The sequence below is a fragment of the Pelophylax lessonae genome (assembly GCF_965119305.1).
Source record: "Pelophylax lessonae genome assembly, chromosome: 2".
NCBI classification, from domain to species: Eukaryota; Metazoa; Chordata; class Amphibia; order Anura; family Ranidae; genus Pelophylax; species Pelophylax lessonae.
In genome coordinates this window covers 647,872,026-647,886,189 of record NC_138769.1, presented here as the reverse complement: position 1 = coordinate 647,886,189, position 14,164 = coordinate 647,872,026, and the positions used below count along the sequence as shown (strand labels likewise).

The following is a 14,164-nucleotide window of genomic DNA, read 5'->3' as shown; positions in this document are numbered from 1 at the left end:
TTCAGGTTGGGGGGCCTATAGCATACGCCCAATATTACCTTCCCCACAGTGCCTTCCCTTTGAAGTTCTACCCATAGGGATTCTGCCTCGTACATAGCTCCATTATTACTATCATCCCTCATATTTACCTGTATACTGTTCTTAATATACAGACATACCCCTCCCCCTTTTTTACCTTCTCTATCTCTGCGATAAATGGAATACACCTGAATGGTCGCCATCCAGTCATGAGAGCTGTCAAACCAAGTCTCAGTTATCCCCACAAAATCTAAGTCCTCCTCAAACATCAGCAGCTCCAGCTCTCCCATCTTGTTAGCCAGGCTTCTGGCATTGGTATACAAGCCTCGTAATTTTGACCGGTTACATATATCCTCATTTAATGTTTTTAGGCTGCTTTCTTGATTTTTCCCCATACCCCCTTTGGGTTTAGGAGCTCCGAACACCCTACCGCTAATGCCCCCATTTCTGCCCTCTGAATCTTGCTTTCCACTGGCTAATTCTACATCTGTACCCTCCTCCCATGACCTAGTTTTAAAGCCCCTCTAACTTTTCGGCCATATTCTCACCCAGTACGGTTGCCCTCTCCCCATTTAGGTGCAATCCGTCCCTACCAAAGAGCCGGTGGCCGACTGAGAACTTTCATGGCAACTACCAGCTTCTCAACTTTCATGGCAACTACCAGAAACTGTTGGGTAAATGCTAAAAGTAAAAACATGTTAATATACTATATTTAATGCATCCAAAACCAGGCTTCACATATCACTTTAAAGGGGAACTTAATGATCGGAAATGAAAATGAGCGAACAGCCGGGGTTTTAATGCAAAAGAGACAGGCTTTGTCTCTTCTGAATTAAAGTTGCTTACCGGCCTGTCTACCCCTGTACAGTGAGCTGCGCAAGTGCAGCTTATTGCACAACTTTGGCAATGCCAAAGCTGATGGAACTCCCATGCATGGAAGTGACATCATCTTGGCCTAGCAAACGACAGGGGCCAGCAATCAAGACCCAAAATCTGGCCCCTGAAGATGGCAGTGAGATGGTGCATTACTGAATTGGAGGTGAGTATTGTTCCTCTTTATTTCTCAATTACTTTCCATTCCAAAACATTTTCTCTTTATGGAAAAAAAACAAAAAAACATTTTCTTTTCCCTGTGTTCTATCAAAATTTTCTATGTAAACATTTTTGGTACATTTTTTTATGGGCAGCTGGATGATTATAAAAGTTTTAAAAGTCCCCCCCCCCCCCCCTACAAGTTGTAAATGTGGCAAGATTGTGCTAACAGCCGAATAGCCTTAAGGGGCATGGCTAAATAAAACTTGGGTCTAACAGGCACATATAACACTCGGCACAAACTAAACTCTTCCATCATAAATGCTTTTCAGCCTGCCCTAAACAAGAACTTCAACTTCGTAAAATAGTCAACTGCTACTTTGTCGTCAGCAAACAGCAACTGTTGAGACAAAAAACACTTCACAAATAACTCCCCCAGCATTGGTAGTCAGTGGCTGGCTATAAAACTACCCAGAGCATGCAGCACTCTGGTTACAGTGCCTCAGAGCACTTAGTTGAGTCTGCACTCATCCTTCTCTGATACCTAGTCTCTTCCAGGTTTTAGGAGTTTGCAGCCAATCTGATGATTGAGTTGTAAGGTATCCAATAAGAATTATCTGCACCCTCCTCCCCCTGGACAGAGGCTTTTTCCAGCACCAGATGTGACCCATGCATCCTGGGTCAGCATTTCTGGTTATACACAACTTGTCCACAGCTAATCAGTGCGTGTGCATGTGGCCAGTTCAAAGAATGTTGCTGTGTCCAGAGGCAGGATTTAGCAATCTCTGAACACAACAAACTATTTGAACCCCATTGTCCATGTGAATGAAGCCTAAATTGGTTGTAAAAGCTAATGGATTTTACCTTAAAGCGGAGTCCCCCCCCCCCCTTCAAAAATTAAAAGTCAGCAGCTACACATACTGTAGTTGCTGACTTTTATTATTAGGACACTTACATGTCCTGGAGTCCAGCAATGTCGGTACCGCAGTCAATGTTTCCATCGACTGTTGGGTGCTGCCGCTGCCATTGCCAGTAAGGGAACCCGACAGTAAAGCCTTGTGGCTTCACGGCTGGGTCCCTACTGCGCATGTGCGAAGCGCGCTGCACTCGGTGATTGGCCAGGAAGCAGAGGGAGAAGTAGGGAGTCAAACCTCTGACGTACCTTGCCGCTGCGAGGTCCGACGGAAGTGGGGATAGGGTACCTGTCAAAAACATTTACCCACTCCCGGCTCCCACCTGAAAGGTGCCAAATGTGGCACCAGTGGCGGGGAGGAGACAGATAAGTGGAAGTTGAGTGGAACTCTGCTTTAATGTATGCAACTCCACCCCCTCCCCCCCCCCCAGCCCCCCTCCATGCTAAAATGTTTGATCCAGCAGAGGCTCTCTCCACTCTTACCCTCCTCATTGGTTCAGAGACAGCAGCAGGAGCCATTTGCTCCCACTGCTGTCAATTACAGTCAGTGATAAGGACGAGCCATGCTCTGTGCGTCTATGGGCACACAGAGCCGGCCTGGGAGCCAGCCCACTCAAATGACCCCATAGGAAGCGGCTTGGTGGGGCTGGGGTTAGTACCGGCAGGACCCAAGAAGAGAAGCATCAGAGCTGCTCTGTGTAAAACCATTGCACAGAGCAGGTAAGTATAACATGTTTGTTATTTGAAAAAAAAAATGATCCTTTACAATCAGGTATCAGATTTTTAATTTGCCATTCGCAGAATAAAATCAACTGCATCTGAGCTTGTTTGTCTGAAGGTCGATAGAGTGCAGAAAGTATTAACTGAAAATCAGTTAGAGTGCCATCTTCACGTGTTAATTATTTAGATTTGTATGTTAGCAAAGATTTGATACAGGTACTGTATGCATGCTAAATCATTGTAATAATTGTGTTGATATTGAAAAATGCTTGATGGACTGACAGTGACTACCTCTGTCTTTAAATGGATGAGTTGTCCTTCTTTCAAAATGGTGACCCCCTCCCCCACCCAAATCTATTATATTATATTACAGTATGTACATTTAGATCTTTTAATAGAAAATGGGAAAATGAGGAATATATTTTATATTTGAAATTGTAATTGTTGAGCTTCATTTGGAAATGCAAAGTCGTACATTCCCAAGTAATGTATATCTTCCATTTGGGAATTAGGGGTCAGTGTTCTCTAATATATTGAATTCTAACACTAAGGCACCCCTGTGATTTATTGAAGATTTTTAAATTAGGAAAGAACATTTTTTTCAGACTTCAATGTAGATAAGACATTTACTGGAAATATTTAAACTATGCATACTCTAATAAAAGAAAATGTCCTACTCCAGGATGTGATTAAGCCCTGGAGTAGTTTATTAAAATAATTTGGTTTGGAATCTACACCAAGACCATTTTTGTCAATCTGTAGAGATATATATTTTCATACAGATCTAAAAATAATGGGAGTGACCCCAATGAAAAATAGAGCAGGAATAGGCTCTAGGTGCCAGAGCCTATTTACCTAAAAGTAGATTCTTATCTACTTTCAGGTAAATAGGCTCTGGCACCTAGAGCCTATTCCTGCTCTATTTTTCATTGGGGTCACTCCCATTATTTTTAAATGTAAATTGGGAATGTCGGTACCCATTCATACCACATAATACAAACACTACACTCTATATTCATACAGATCAACATAATTTTTTAACACACCTAGTAGTAAGTGGAAAATATACACAGTACACCGCTTATACATTTATACAAATCTTTTATTATTTAAGCATGTAAATATTGTGGTACCTTCACAATTTTCCCCATCAGTTGATTTACATGCAGTCCTTCCTTCCTTCCCAAAAGTATGCTGTCCTAGCAGACTAAAACAACCCTGTTGATGATAAAAAAATTTAAACTTTTTGTGAAAAGTTAGCAGATAAGCCTTCATCTTCATCCCTATCCTCTCCCTCTAATTATTAATGTATTCAGAGAGTAGTTGCTCTTGTTTTTTTCAGGAAGGGCAGAGGTGTTTGACAAGTCCAAGTTTTTGTTTATGGATTATACCTATTCATACTTGGTATTGTTAATGTAAAAATTTAAAGGTGAAAAAGGTTTATTTAATGAGAGATGCAATTTAATATAAAAATTATTTGGATTTAAATAAATTATTTATAATAATAGAATAAATTAATTTCAATTAACTCATAAAAAAATCATACAAATTTTGCTAGGTACTTTGTTGTCTTTGAACCTAGTAGAAATTCTTGGTGAGGTTAAAGAAATATGGACTATCCAATCTGGTAAAGGTGAGATTTTAACTGTATCAATTAATTACCAAATGCACAGCCATGGTTTTTGTACAGTATATACTGTATAAACCATTTTAGTATAGTGTTATATCCACAGGTCCTGCAATTAGCAGCAGTAAAATGTATTTGTAAAATGTGTGTGGATTAGAAGTATTAGTGTGGCTGGAACAGATCAATAAAATTCAATAAAATATAAGGTAAAATGTTATCTATGATGGATGGATGGATTGAGTTATAGTTCATGTATATGGTATACTGTATATAGGAAGAATTTATGATGCAAGCATCAATATTAATATAGTAAATTAGTCTCATGAAATATACTAGTGCTGTATTTTGCCCTGCATTGATATGTAGAAAAGCTGATAAACCACTCTTGTTTTATAAGAGACAGCTGGTATGAAAAAATAAATTAATTAGTTTGTAAAAAATGAAATTATTTTTAGAACCCCAGTTACCTTTAGATTCTGTCAGACAGCATTTAGGTAGATTATATTTGTAATTCAATGATTTTTATTGATTTTTGTTCTCAATAAAAGGTCATACATACAGAAGTCTTTGAATTTTTTTCTACACAGAACTCAACACTTGTATTAAAGGCGCAATATGAATGTGCAGTATGTACTTAAAGTAAAAGGAAAGGCCATCAAATCGAACTGGCTAGGCCAAGTGGCTAGGCCTGAGTCTGAAGCTAACAACCAGTTTTGCGAGAAGAGTATACAGTAGAAAACTTACTATATAGCCAGAACTGGTTATTATCCTAAGGGTGGCATTGTAGATTCAGTATCATTCAGACACAAGTTTCATAATAAGATCTTAGTTACATCGATCTTCCAATATTCAAATAGTATTGGAAGGAGCGTTAGCAGCCAAAGTTACTGAAAAAGAAAAAGAAACAACTAGAAAAAGAATAAAGTGAGCTCCCTGCCCAATGATTCCCTCCAACCCCGCCTGGAATGATCCAGTAAATTTTATTTTTCATTGTGACATTATCGACCACTGGTGACTTCCAGGCCTTAGCGTTAGATATTTTAATGACCAAAAATATGTAAAAGATGTCTGAAAGTGTTTGGGTACATCAGTAATTAATTTGTGTGAGAGGGCCTTGCGGGCATTCATTGAAATAGTAACTACTCAAATAGTAACTATGGTGAGAGAAGGCAAGTCCACCAAATGTGGAATATTGATCCTCTAAAATAATTATGGGGGCCCGGGGGGAGATTTTGGCCAGTCTTGTGAGTAAATAATATTTTGATTAATAACATGGGGAAGTTGATAGCTATTGGAAATAATTAGCATTTCAACAAACAGAAATGTATGCTAATTATTTGCTCATTTATTTTATTGAGTTATCTACGTTTATGTGACTAATTGGCCAGTTTCTTTTTCCATTAGAAGATTAGTTGAATAATTTATAGTTTAATTTGTTTTATAATTTTTCTACAGATAATTAACTAGGTGAATTTGCTGATTTAGTATTTTGTTAATTTGATTAAGTAAGGAGGATTCAGTGATAAGTTAGGGTGTAACTAATATGGCTAACTGATTTGATTAAATAGACACTGGAAATTATAATATGCATACTTGCATATACTTGGAGTCCCTTTAGACATAAGTACTACTTTTGAAACTAAAACTGTTAAAAATAAAACCACTGGGACTTTTTTAAAATTTATTTTTTCATGTATAAAAATACACACATATGCTAGTGCCTATAGGGAATGTGGCCTACATTTTCAGATGGCTTCTGGTATAGGCATGTGGGTGAAGCATTACTTATACATCACTTTCCTGTGTGTGTGGGGGGGGGGGGGGAGGGGGGGGGTCATCTGCTACACATCCTTTGATTCCTTCAGGAGTGGAGCAAAGGGTTGCATCTAGAAGAGTGACAAGGCTAGTTGAAATGCTATCGTCAATGTGTAAGCATTGTCAGTTGAGGAAAGAAAGTGACTTGCAAGGCTATTTATCACAGAGTTAAAAGGTATTTTAGGGTAGAAATCAGAACAATTGAGGGAAATGAAAATAGTTTTATACAACCAGCACAATCACCAACACAAAAAAAAAATGTGCTAGTGCCTAATAACCAAGGCTAAAAAATGCCGTTAACGCACTGCAACTGTTTCCACTAACCCATCACATATGACATATAGTATACATTCAGTGCGGTACAATTAATTATATGTAAAAACTCATACATAAATATCAAAATAAAACAAGGCAAAAAAAATGAAAAAATGTGTGATACAAAAGTGACAATACATATGTCTTCTCAGATGTGTCCTATGGACCACAACCTAAAAGGGAAATGTCCCATCACCTCCAGAATCAGACCCCACTACAGAGTCTCATTTGCCTTTACTCCACTCATCCTGTAAACAATTCAGCAACACTCCTCCTGGTTTCAGTTCAGAGTGCTCTTATTGTTCCCTCCTACTTGATCCTCAGTTGTTAGCACATGACAGAAAATATAAGGAGAACCACAGTACTTTCTATTGTTAAAAAACTTTTATTTACAATACACCAGGGATTAAAAACACTTACAAAGTAATATATTGAAAAATAAGCAATCAATACTCTTGTCTCACTGCTGATGTACGGAAAGCAGCTTTGTGATCTCATGGGCTCAGCTCCTCCCACCCATACACATTACACCTTCGAATTGGGCTTCTTCAGTAGACCAGGAGTTACCAGGAGCTGAGTAGAGGCGAATGAGACTCTGTAGTGGGGTCTGACTCTGGAGGTGATGGGGCATTTCACTTTTCACTTTTAGGTGGTGGTTCACAGGACACATCTGAGTTTTTGATTGGGAGATATTTTAAGGACTTTTGAAAACAATTCTTTAGTTTTTTTTTTGTCTTGTTTTATTTTGGTTTATTTTTGTGGGTTTATTTTTATTTATGAGTGTTTACATATACATATGAGTGTTTCCATATAATTATTGTGCTGCACTTCATTTATATTATATTAATTAAGGGAAATGATAGTGCTCTTTGATGTTTAGTGCCCAGACTCTAACACATATTCCATTTTTTTGACTTTGAGTTTTGACTTCTAACTAAATTAAAGCTGAACTCCAATCAAATAGCTAAATACGTAGATGGAAAACATATATGGGAATTATTTTTTTTACATGCCAAAGGATTTGCATTTCTGTCCTTGCTGACAGTGCATTAGACCAGACTTTCCACTGCTGCAGTTAAGTAACTCTTACAGGTCTTGTCCCAGCTTCTAACTGATCAGTAGGCATTGGACTGATAAGCTTATCTCTCAGTCACCCCACTTTCAATTCATATTATCATATTTCTTGCACTGCAGCATAACTGATTGGCCCCCTGTGCTGCTTCTTCCTCTCCCAGCTTGAGCTCTGTTGTACATTGACTGCAAAAAGCTGATACCAAGTCAGATTTAGGTACTTACATTTGCAATAATAAAAAAAAAAGAACAAATTACAAAAAGAGAAAGAGTTAATATTTAAAGCTGAACTAAACACAAAACCAAAAATGTAATATATTGCAGCTTACCAATCATTAGATGTGCCCCTACTCTGGATGAAGGAGCAACAGAGACACCTTTGGACAGCAGCATTGTTTGTCTGGGGGAAGGAGAGTGTTAGGCTGGGTTCACATATATGAGAATTGGATGTGTTTTTTAACAACATCCAATTCGCATAACAGGTGATAGCCACTGGCTCTCAATGGACTCACACATGTCCGGTGCGGTTTTTAAAAAGGGTCCTGTGTATTTTTGGGTCCTTTTTAGGTGCGACTTCAGGCAAAAATTGGCACCTGAATCCTACCTGAACTAGTGAACAGAAATTGACAGGACTCCAGACTGCAAATTGCAGCCGGACATGTGTGAACCCAGCCTCAGATGTGCTAGTAGAATTAGATGCAATACCAAATTGAAGCCAAGCTCTGCTAAAACTTTATAAGTAGTTACAGCAAACAGTTTTTATTTCCTTTTGGGATAAAGGTTATACATGAATAAAAGTTGATGACTGTACATCTGCAAGAGAGCTTGTTCTTTTAAAAAACAACAGAATTACTGGTAGGATTACCAGATGAAAATAGAAGAAAGAAAGCCTAAAAAACAAAACAGATACAACCACCACATCTGAGAACAGGTAAGCTGCAATATCATAAATGTTTGCTTTTGGGTTTAATACTGCTTTAATTTGCTAAATTCTTATTCTAGTTTAGTGACTAAGAAAGTCTTGAATGCATATAGGCAGCTAGGGTTTTTGAGAGGGTCAGCGATAGCAACCATAATATATCTCTCCGTACTTGAGGATGAACATCCTACAGAGATTGGCACTAGTCCTCTACCAATTATCTGACAGACCAGCTCATCTGGGGAGATGCCAGATTTGGAAGATTGGCAGTTTGGGACAGTGTGCTATTGTTAAGAACTGCTTCCTTTCTGCACGTCCGATTGACTTCTTGTTGGTAGGTGTGACTGTATTATTGGTGCTTGAGTCTACAGATATGCACATATCACATGCTCCAAACATTATAACAGTTTCTCTTAATATTTAAAATATCGTTTTTGTATGTTTCTTTCCAGAGAAGAGCAGCTGACAATTTCCGAAGACATAATCAATATCAGGTATTTTCTTCTTACATCCCGTTACTGTATAACCAATACAAACCTGTATACAATAATTACCAGTGTTGACACATTCCCATAGAAATCAATCAAGATATTTACAAGATTGGGGCACAAAATCAAAAACAGCTGTATCTCTATATACAAGCAACAGCCACCCAAGCCTTCTTGTCATGACTAAAGCCATTCTGACAGGCAAAGCTTTGACACTTTGGGGCAGTTTAACCCTTAATTGTAAAACAAATGTTAATGCTTAAGCAGAATTTTGCAACTTTGACATGTGTTAGTAAAACCATACATATCATCACGACCACTTTGCGCATCCAGGTGGAGTATACCTCGTTATTTTCAAGACAAATTGGGCTTTCAATTGATGGTAAATGGTAATTTATATCTCCAGATTTTTCTTTTTTTTATTATCAAAGTAAAAGTGTTTCAAAATAGTAAAAATAAATCTTATTTTTTTTTTATTTTTTATTTATCTGTACTGTATAATTCTTGTTATCACCATAATCTACAAGAACAACCCAAACAAATTTTCCTGCTCCTGGTGATTGCAGTGATGTCACATAAGGTGTATGATTTTTTGTTATTTGCACCCGTAGTAGAGCCCAGAAACAATATTGCGCATTTTGCTTTTTTTTTTTTTTTACCTAAAACACACTGACACTAACTGACACTGATACTAATTTTAAAATGCTGTCTTTCTTAAATAAAATTCTGGCCAAAATATACTGACTATGACCGTTGACCTGGCCTTTGACCCTGACCTTAATCTTTGACTCTTACCTTATCCAAACACTAACCCTGGTACTGATCTAGATCAAAACTTGATCTAGGTTTTTTTCTTTATTTCTTATTTTAATTTTTATTCTTCTTTTTTTTAACACTTTATACCTTTAGAGTTTATCTCTCTCTGCAAGGAGAGAAAGGTACAATGTATCTTTCCTCTCCATTCACAAATTGGGAAACACAGAGGGGGGCTTCAAAGTGATCACGTGATAGCCAATCAGAGGATATTACAGCGATCAGTTGACCCGGGACCAGGAAATCCGGGTACCGATTGTTAGTACAGGTCCCGGGGCTCCCAGTGAGACCCCTGACTCTGTGCTGGAAGCGCGCTGTGCCTAAGAACCTATGTGGATAGGCATTGAGCTTGCGTTATAGAGGGGGATTAACCGCGCTTAAAGAAAATAATATTGAACAGCAGCAACTTCAAGTGTGACCACACCCTGTAGAATATTTGTAAATTAAGTTGCGCTAAGTGTGATAAATGGAGATGTAAAGTCCATAAAGTCCCAATAGTAAATGATGATGACAAAATCCTAGATGTAATCCTGGACCAGACTCCCTTAAGGGTATAGGCTTACCAGATTCAGGTAAGAGAAAAGCAGATGCTCAATGAATCTTGTCACCTTGATAGAAGATCCAGGCCCACGTGAGCGGTAGACTCAATGGTCATTGGATCATGAAAAAAATGTAAAATACGCAATAGCGTAAAACCCAACAAATAGGTAAATATCACCAATGTGACTTGAGAATAACGTGTGTAAAAATTAGACCACCACCAAAGATTCTTATTATCAGTGGGCAAGTGTATATTAAAGAAAATGGTGTGTGTTAAATACCCCTTACCAAATATAAATAAGGGTAGGTGTATATAAACCAATAAATAATTCCAGCTGAAGTTGCCTCTTACCAGACGACTATAATGGATGTGCCAAAGTGAAAAAAACAATGATGAAAGATAGGTGTAGAACCATCACCAGCTAGATGAGCCTCTTACCATGTGAACGAAATCAAAATGTGTAAAATCAGATTCCAATAAGACACCAAGATTCAGTACCGAAAAGGAACCAGTAGGGGTCACCTCTTACCAGATCTTTAGATCAACCACGCTTGTATGATATTAATTGGTTGGGGGTCCGGCAACAGACTCGAGCAACTGATCCTCAGATGTTCCCAATGTTCACCATTCAAAAAGAGAGAGAGAGGCTCCCATAGCGTAAAACAGTAAAATTTATTCCAAAAATAAAAGCAAGAACACTCACAGAAACCAGGATGGAATGAGCAATTGTATACAGCCGCCGGCCGAACGGCTTCGCTCGCCCGCACTCTCTGGTCGCGATCGGATGACGTCAGTACGCCGTGCCCTGACGACGTTTCGTCACAGATGACGTTTTCAAAGGTGCGGACGGCGTACTGACGCCATCTATTTATGCGGGGAGGTAAACAGAGACCGGAAGCGAACGAGCACCGCTCCGCCATCTTGGATGGGGGAAACCAAGAACGGGACGGAAACTCATTCAATATCCAGAGATTGATACCTAAAAAACTATGTATGAAAACAGCATTGAAAGTTTCACATAACCCGCAAATTAATTATACTAAACACATGCTAGTTAACATAATCAAATGTCGAATGGTATACATAAATAACCACATAAATGGATCGAGTATGCCGCCATCTAGAGGTTATGAATAAGTATTGCCAAGCTAAACATCATAGTCACAATATAGCCACAATATCACAATATAGTCACAATAGGACAAGCACTCTTTTTAACCCTCACAATATTATAAAATTATGGAGGGAAAAATTATTGACATTGGTGAGATTTCATCTTATGTCCATTTTTAAGTACAGTAAAACTCAAACATCTGTTGGTTGAAAAACTTAATCTATATGACTATCAATTGGATAAACCAGAACTGTGTAGGGCAATTAAGATACCTCAGATATTAACACTTGCATGCTAATTACATAAATTTGATACTGTTCTCTGACTGTAACAATAAAAAATATTAAAAATATTATAAATAAGAAGGGGAAAAACTAATTAGTTAAAAAAAGGAAAAAGAGAACCCTAATGGAATTGGATTGACTAAGCATTATTTATAAACGCGTTTACCTCAATATCGACATTGAGTCCAAACGGTACATAAGTTTTGACCCGGTGAATCCAGGTCATCTCTAGCTTTGAGATTCCTCTAACTAGAGGTTCACCTCTCCAGTGGGGTACAAATTTATCTATCCCAAGAAATAAGGTATTTCTGGGATTTTTATTGTGGACAAGGGCATAATGTTTGGACACTGAATGCTTAGGAAAACCTTTGAGTATATTTGATATATGTTCATTCAGTCTTACTTGTAGCGGTCTTTTGGTACGTCCTATGTATTGAAGCCCGCATGGGCACTGGAGTAGATAAACAATGCCAGTGCTCATGCAGGAGATAAATGGCTTAATGGCATGAACTCTGCCTGTACTGGTAGATTTGAATTCTTTAACTGTTCTACATTTGTTGGAACTGAAAGAACAGACTCGGCATCTGTTGCATTTGTAGAATCCAGTTAGCTGACTTAAAAAGGTGGGTTTGGGAGCAGGTGGTTCTAAAATATTAGGTGCCACTTTGTCCCTCAAAGTGGGAGCCCCTTTGAATACCACACGTGGTTTGTCAGGCAGGGTACTGCCCAAAATTGGGTCATTGCCAAGAATATGCCAATGACGACCAACTATATTTTTAACACTCATATGTTGGGTTGAGAAAGGGGTAACAAAAGGTAAATCAAATGAGGGGTCTTTGTTATCTACTCTGGACACATTGTTCAATAGTTGCGTTCTATTCAATCTGCTAACCTCCAAAAGGGTTGCATCAAGAAACGTTTTACTATATCCCTTGTCCAGGAACCTTTTAGTGAGAACAAGAGCCTGAGATTGAAACTCCTGAAATTCACTACAATTACGCCTAATACGTAGGTATTGGCCTTTGGGTATAGCCCTCAGCCATGGTGCGTAATGACAGCTATCGACAGGAATATATGAATTCCTGTCGGTTGTTTTAAAATATGTACATGTCGAGAATTGACCATCCTTGATGCTGATGGTGAGGTCAAGGAAATTGACAGAAGACTGGCTACATTCATAATTTAACTGAATACCCCGATCATTAGAGTTTAAGTGTTCCAAAAAAGCTATTAAGTCACTGTGGTGGCCATCCCAGAGGAGGAGCACATCATCTATATACCTAGCCCAAAGCAGTATCTGCGGCCTGCGATGGGAATAGATGACGTGCTCCTCCCACTGGGCCATAAATAAGTTGGCAAGTGACGGGGCATATTTAGCGCCCATGGCCACCCCAGTGACCTGTTGGTAAAATTGCCCATTGTACCAAAAGTAATTATGGTGAGTGGCGAACTCCAGTAGTTCCATAATAAAGGATATCTGAATTGTTGGTAAGTCAGAATCCCTATTAAGGTACATGTTGACTGCATTTAACCCCACATTATGTGGAATAATTGTATAAAGAGAGGAGACATCGGCAGTGACCATCCAAAGATGGTCACTGGGAGTCAAACCCATTAGGAGGCTAATGACGTGTCTCGTATCTTTAATATATGAAGGTGTGGTTTGCACCAATGGCTGCAAATAAGAGTCAATGTACTTCCCCACCCGGGACGTCACAGAGTCGATGCCACTGACAATGGGACGACCCGGGGGGGAAGTCAGACTCTTATGCAATTTAGGTAAGTAATAGATAACCGGAGTGCGAGGGCACTTAGGGATCAAGAATGCTTTTTCTTTTTTGTTTATTATATTTTGATTATATCCTCTCTCCACAATGCCCTCCAAAGTCTTTTTATAAGAAATCTTAGGGTCCTTGGAGAGTGGAACATAAGTTTGATTGTCACCCAAGATACGTTGCATCTCTCGGTTATAATCACTGCGATCAAGTACAACGATCCCACCCCCCTTGTCTGCTGGTCTGATGACCAAATCCTTATTTTCACACAAGGAATCTAATCCTGTTTGTAGGCCAGCAGACAAGGAGGTATTGTGCAGTTTGATCTTGTCAAGATCTCTTAGTACAACATCCCTAAAAACTTTTAATGCTGGAGCTAGGGATCCCGGAGGATTAAATAGTGAAGCATTTGAGAGCCCGGAGTGTTGAATTTCTGAGCTAGTCAAACGATTCTCTTTAATAGGGTTGCTTAATATATATCTTTTAATATTAAGCTTCCTCACAAACTTGTGGACATCCATGTAAGTGTGAAATTTGTCCAGGCGTTTCGGAGGAGCATATTTCAAACCCTTATCTAGTAAAAGTTTTTCAGATTCTGTTAAAACTACCTTACTGAGGTTAAAGACCCCTGCCCCAGCTAAGTTTTTACTTTTTTTAGATTGGATGCGCCTGCCTCCTCTACTTCCTCTTGAGGTTCGGCGGGGCGCTTGGTTCCTTGT

At 38.7% G+C, this 14,164-nt stretch overlaps 1 protein-coding gene across 2 annotated transcripts in view; it reads left to right on the top strand.

The window, feature by feature from the left end:
- TRPC4 (transient receptor potential cation channel subfamily C member 4) overlaps positions 1–14,164 on the top strand; it is a 325,733-nt gene that overhangs the window by 296,212 nt on the left and 15,357 nt on the right. For both annotated transcript variants that reach the window (XM_082247790.1, XM_082247791.1), the window contains exon 9: positions 8,883–8,924. In XM_082247790.1, coding sequence (XP_082103916.1) covers positions 8,883–8,924 — 42 coding nt within the window. The remainder of the gene's footprint in view (positions 1–8,882; positions 8,925–14,164) is intronic.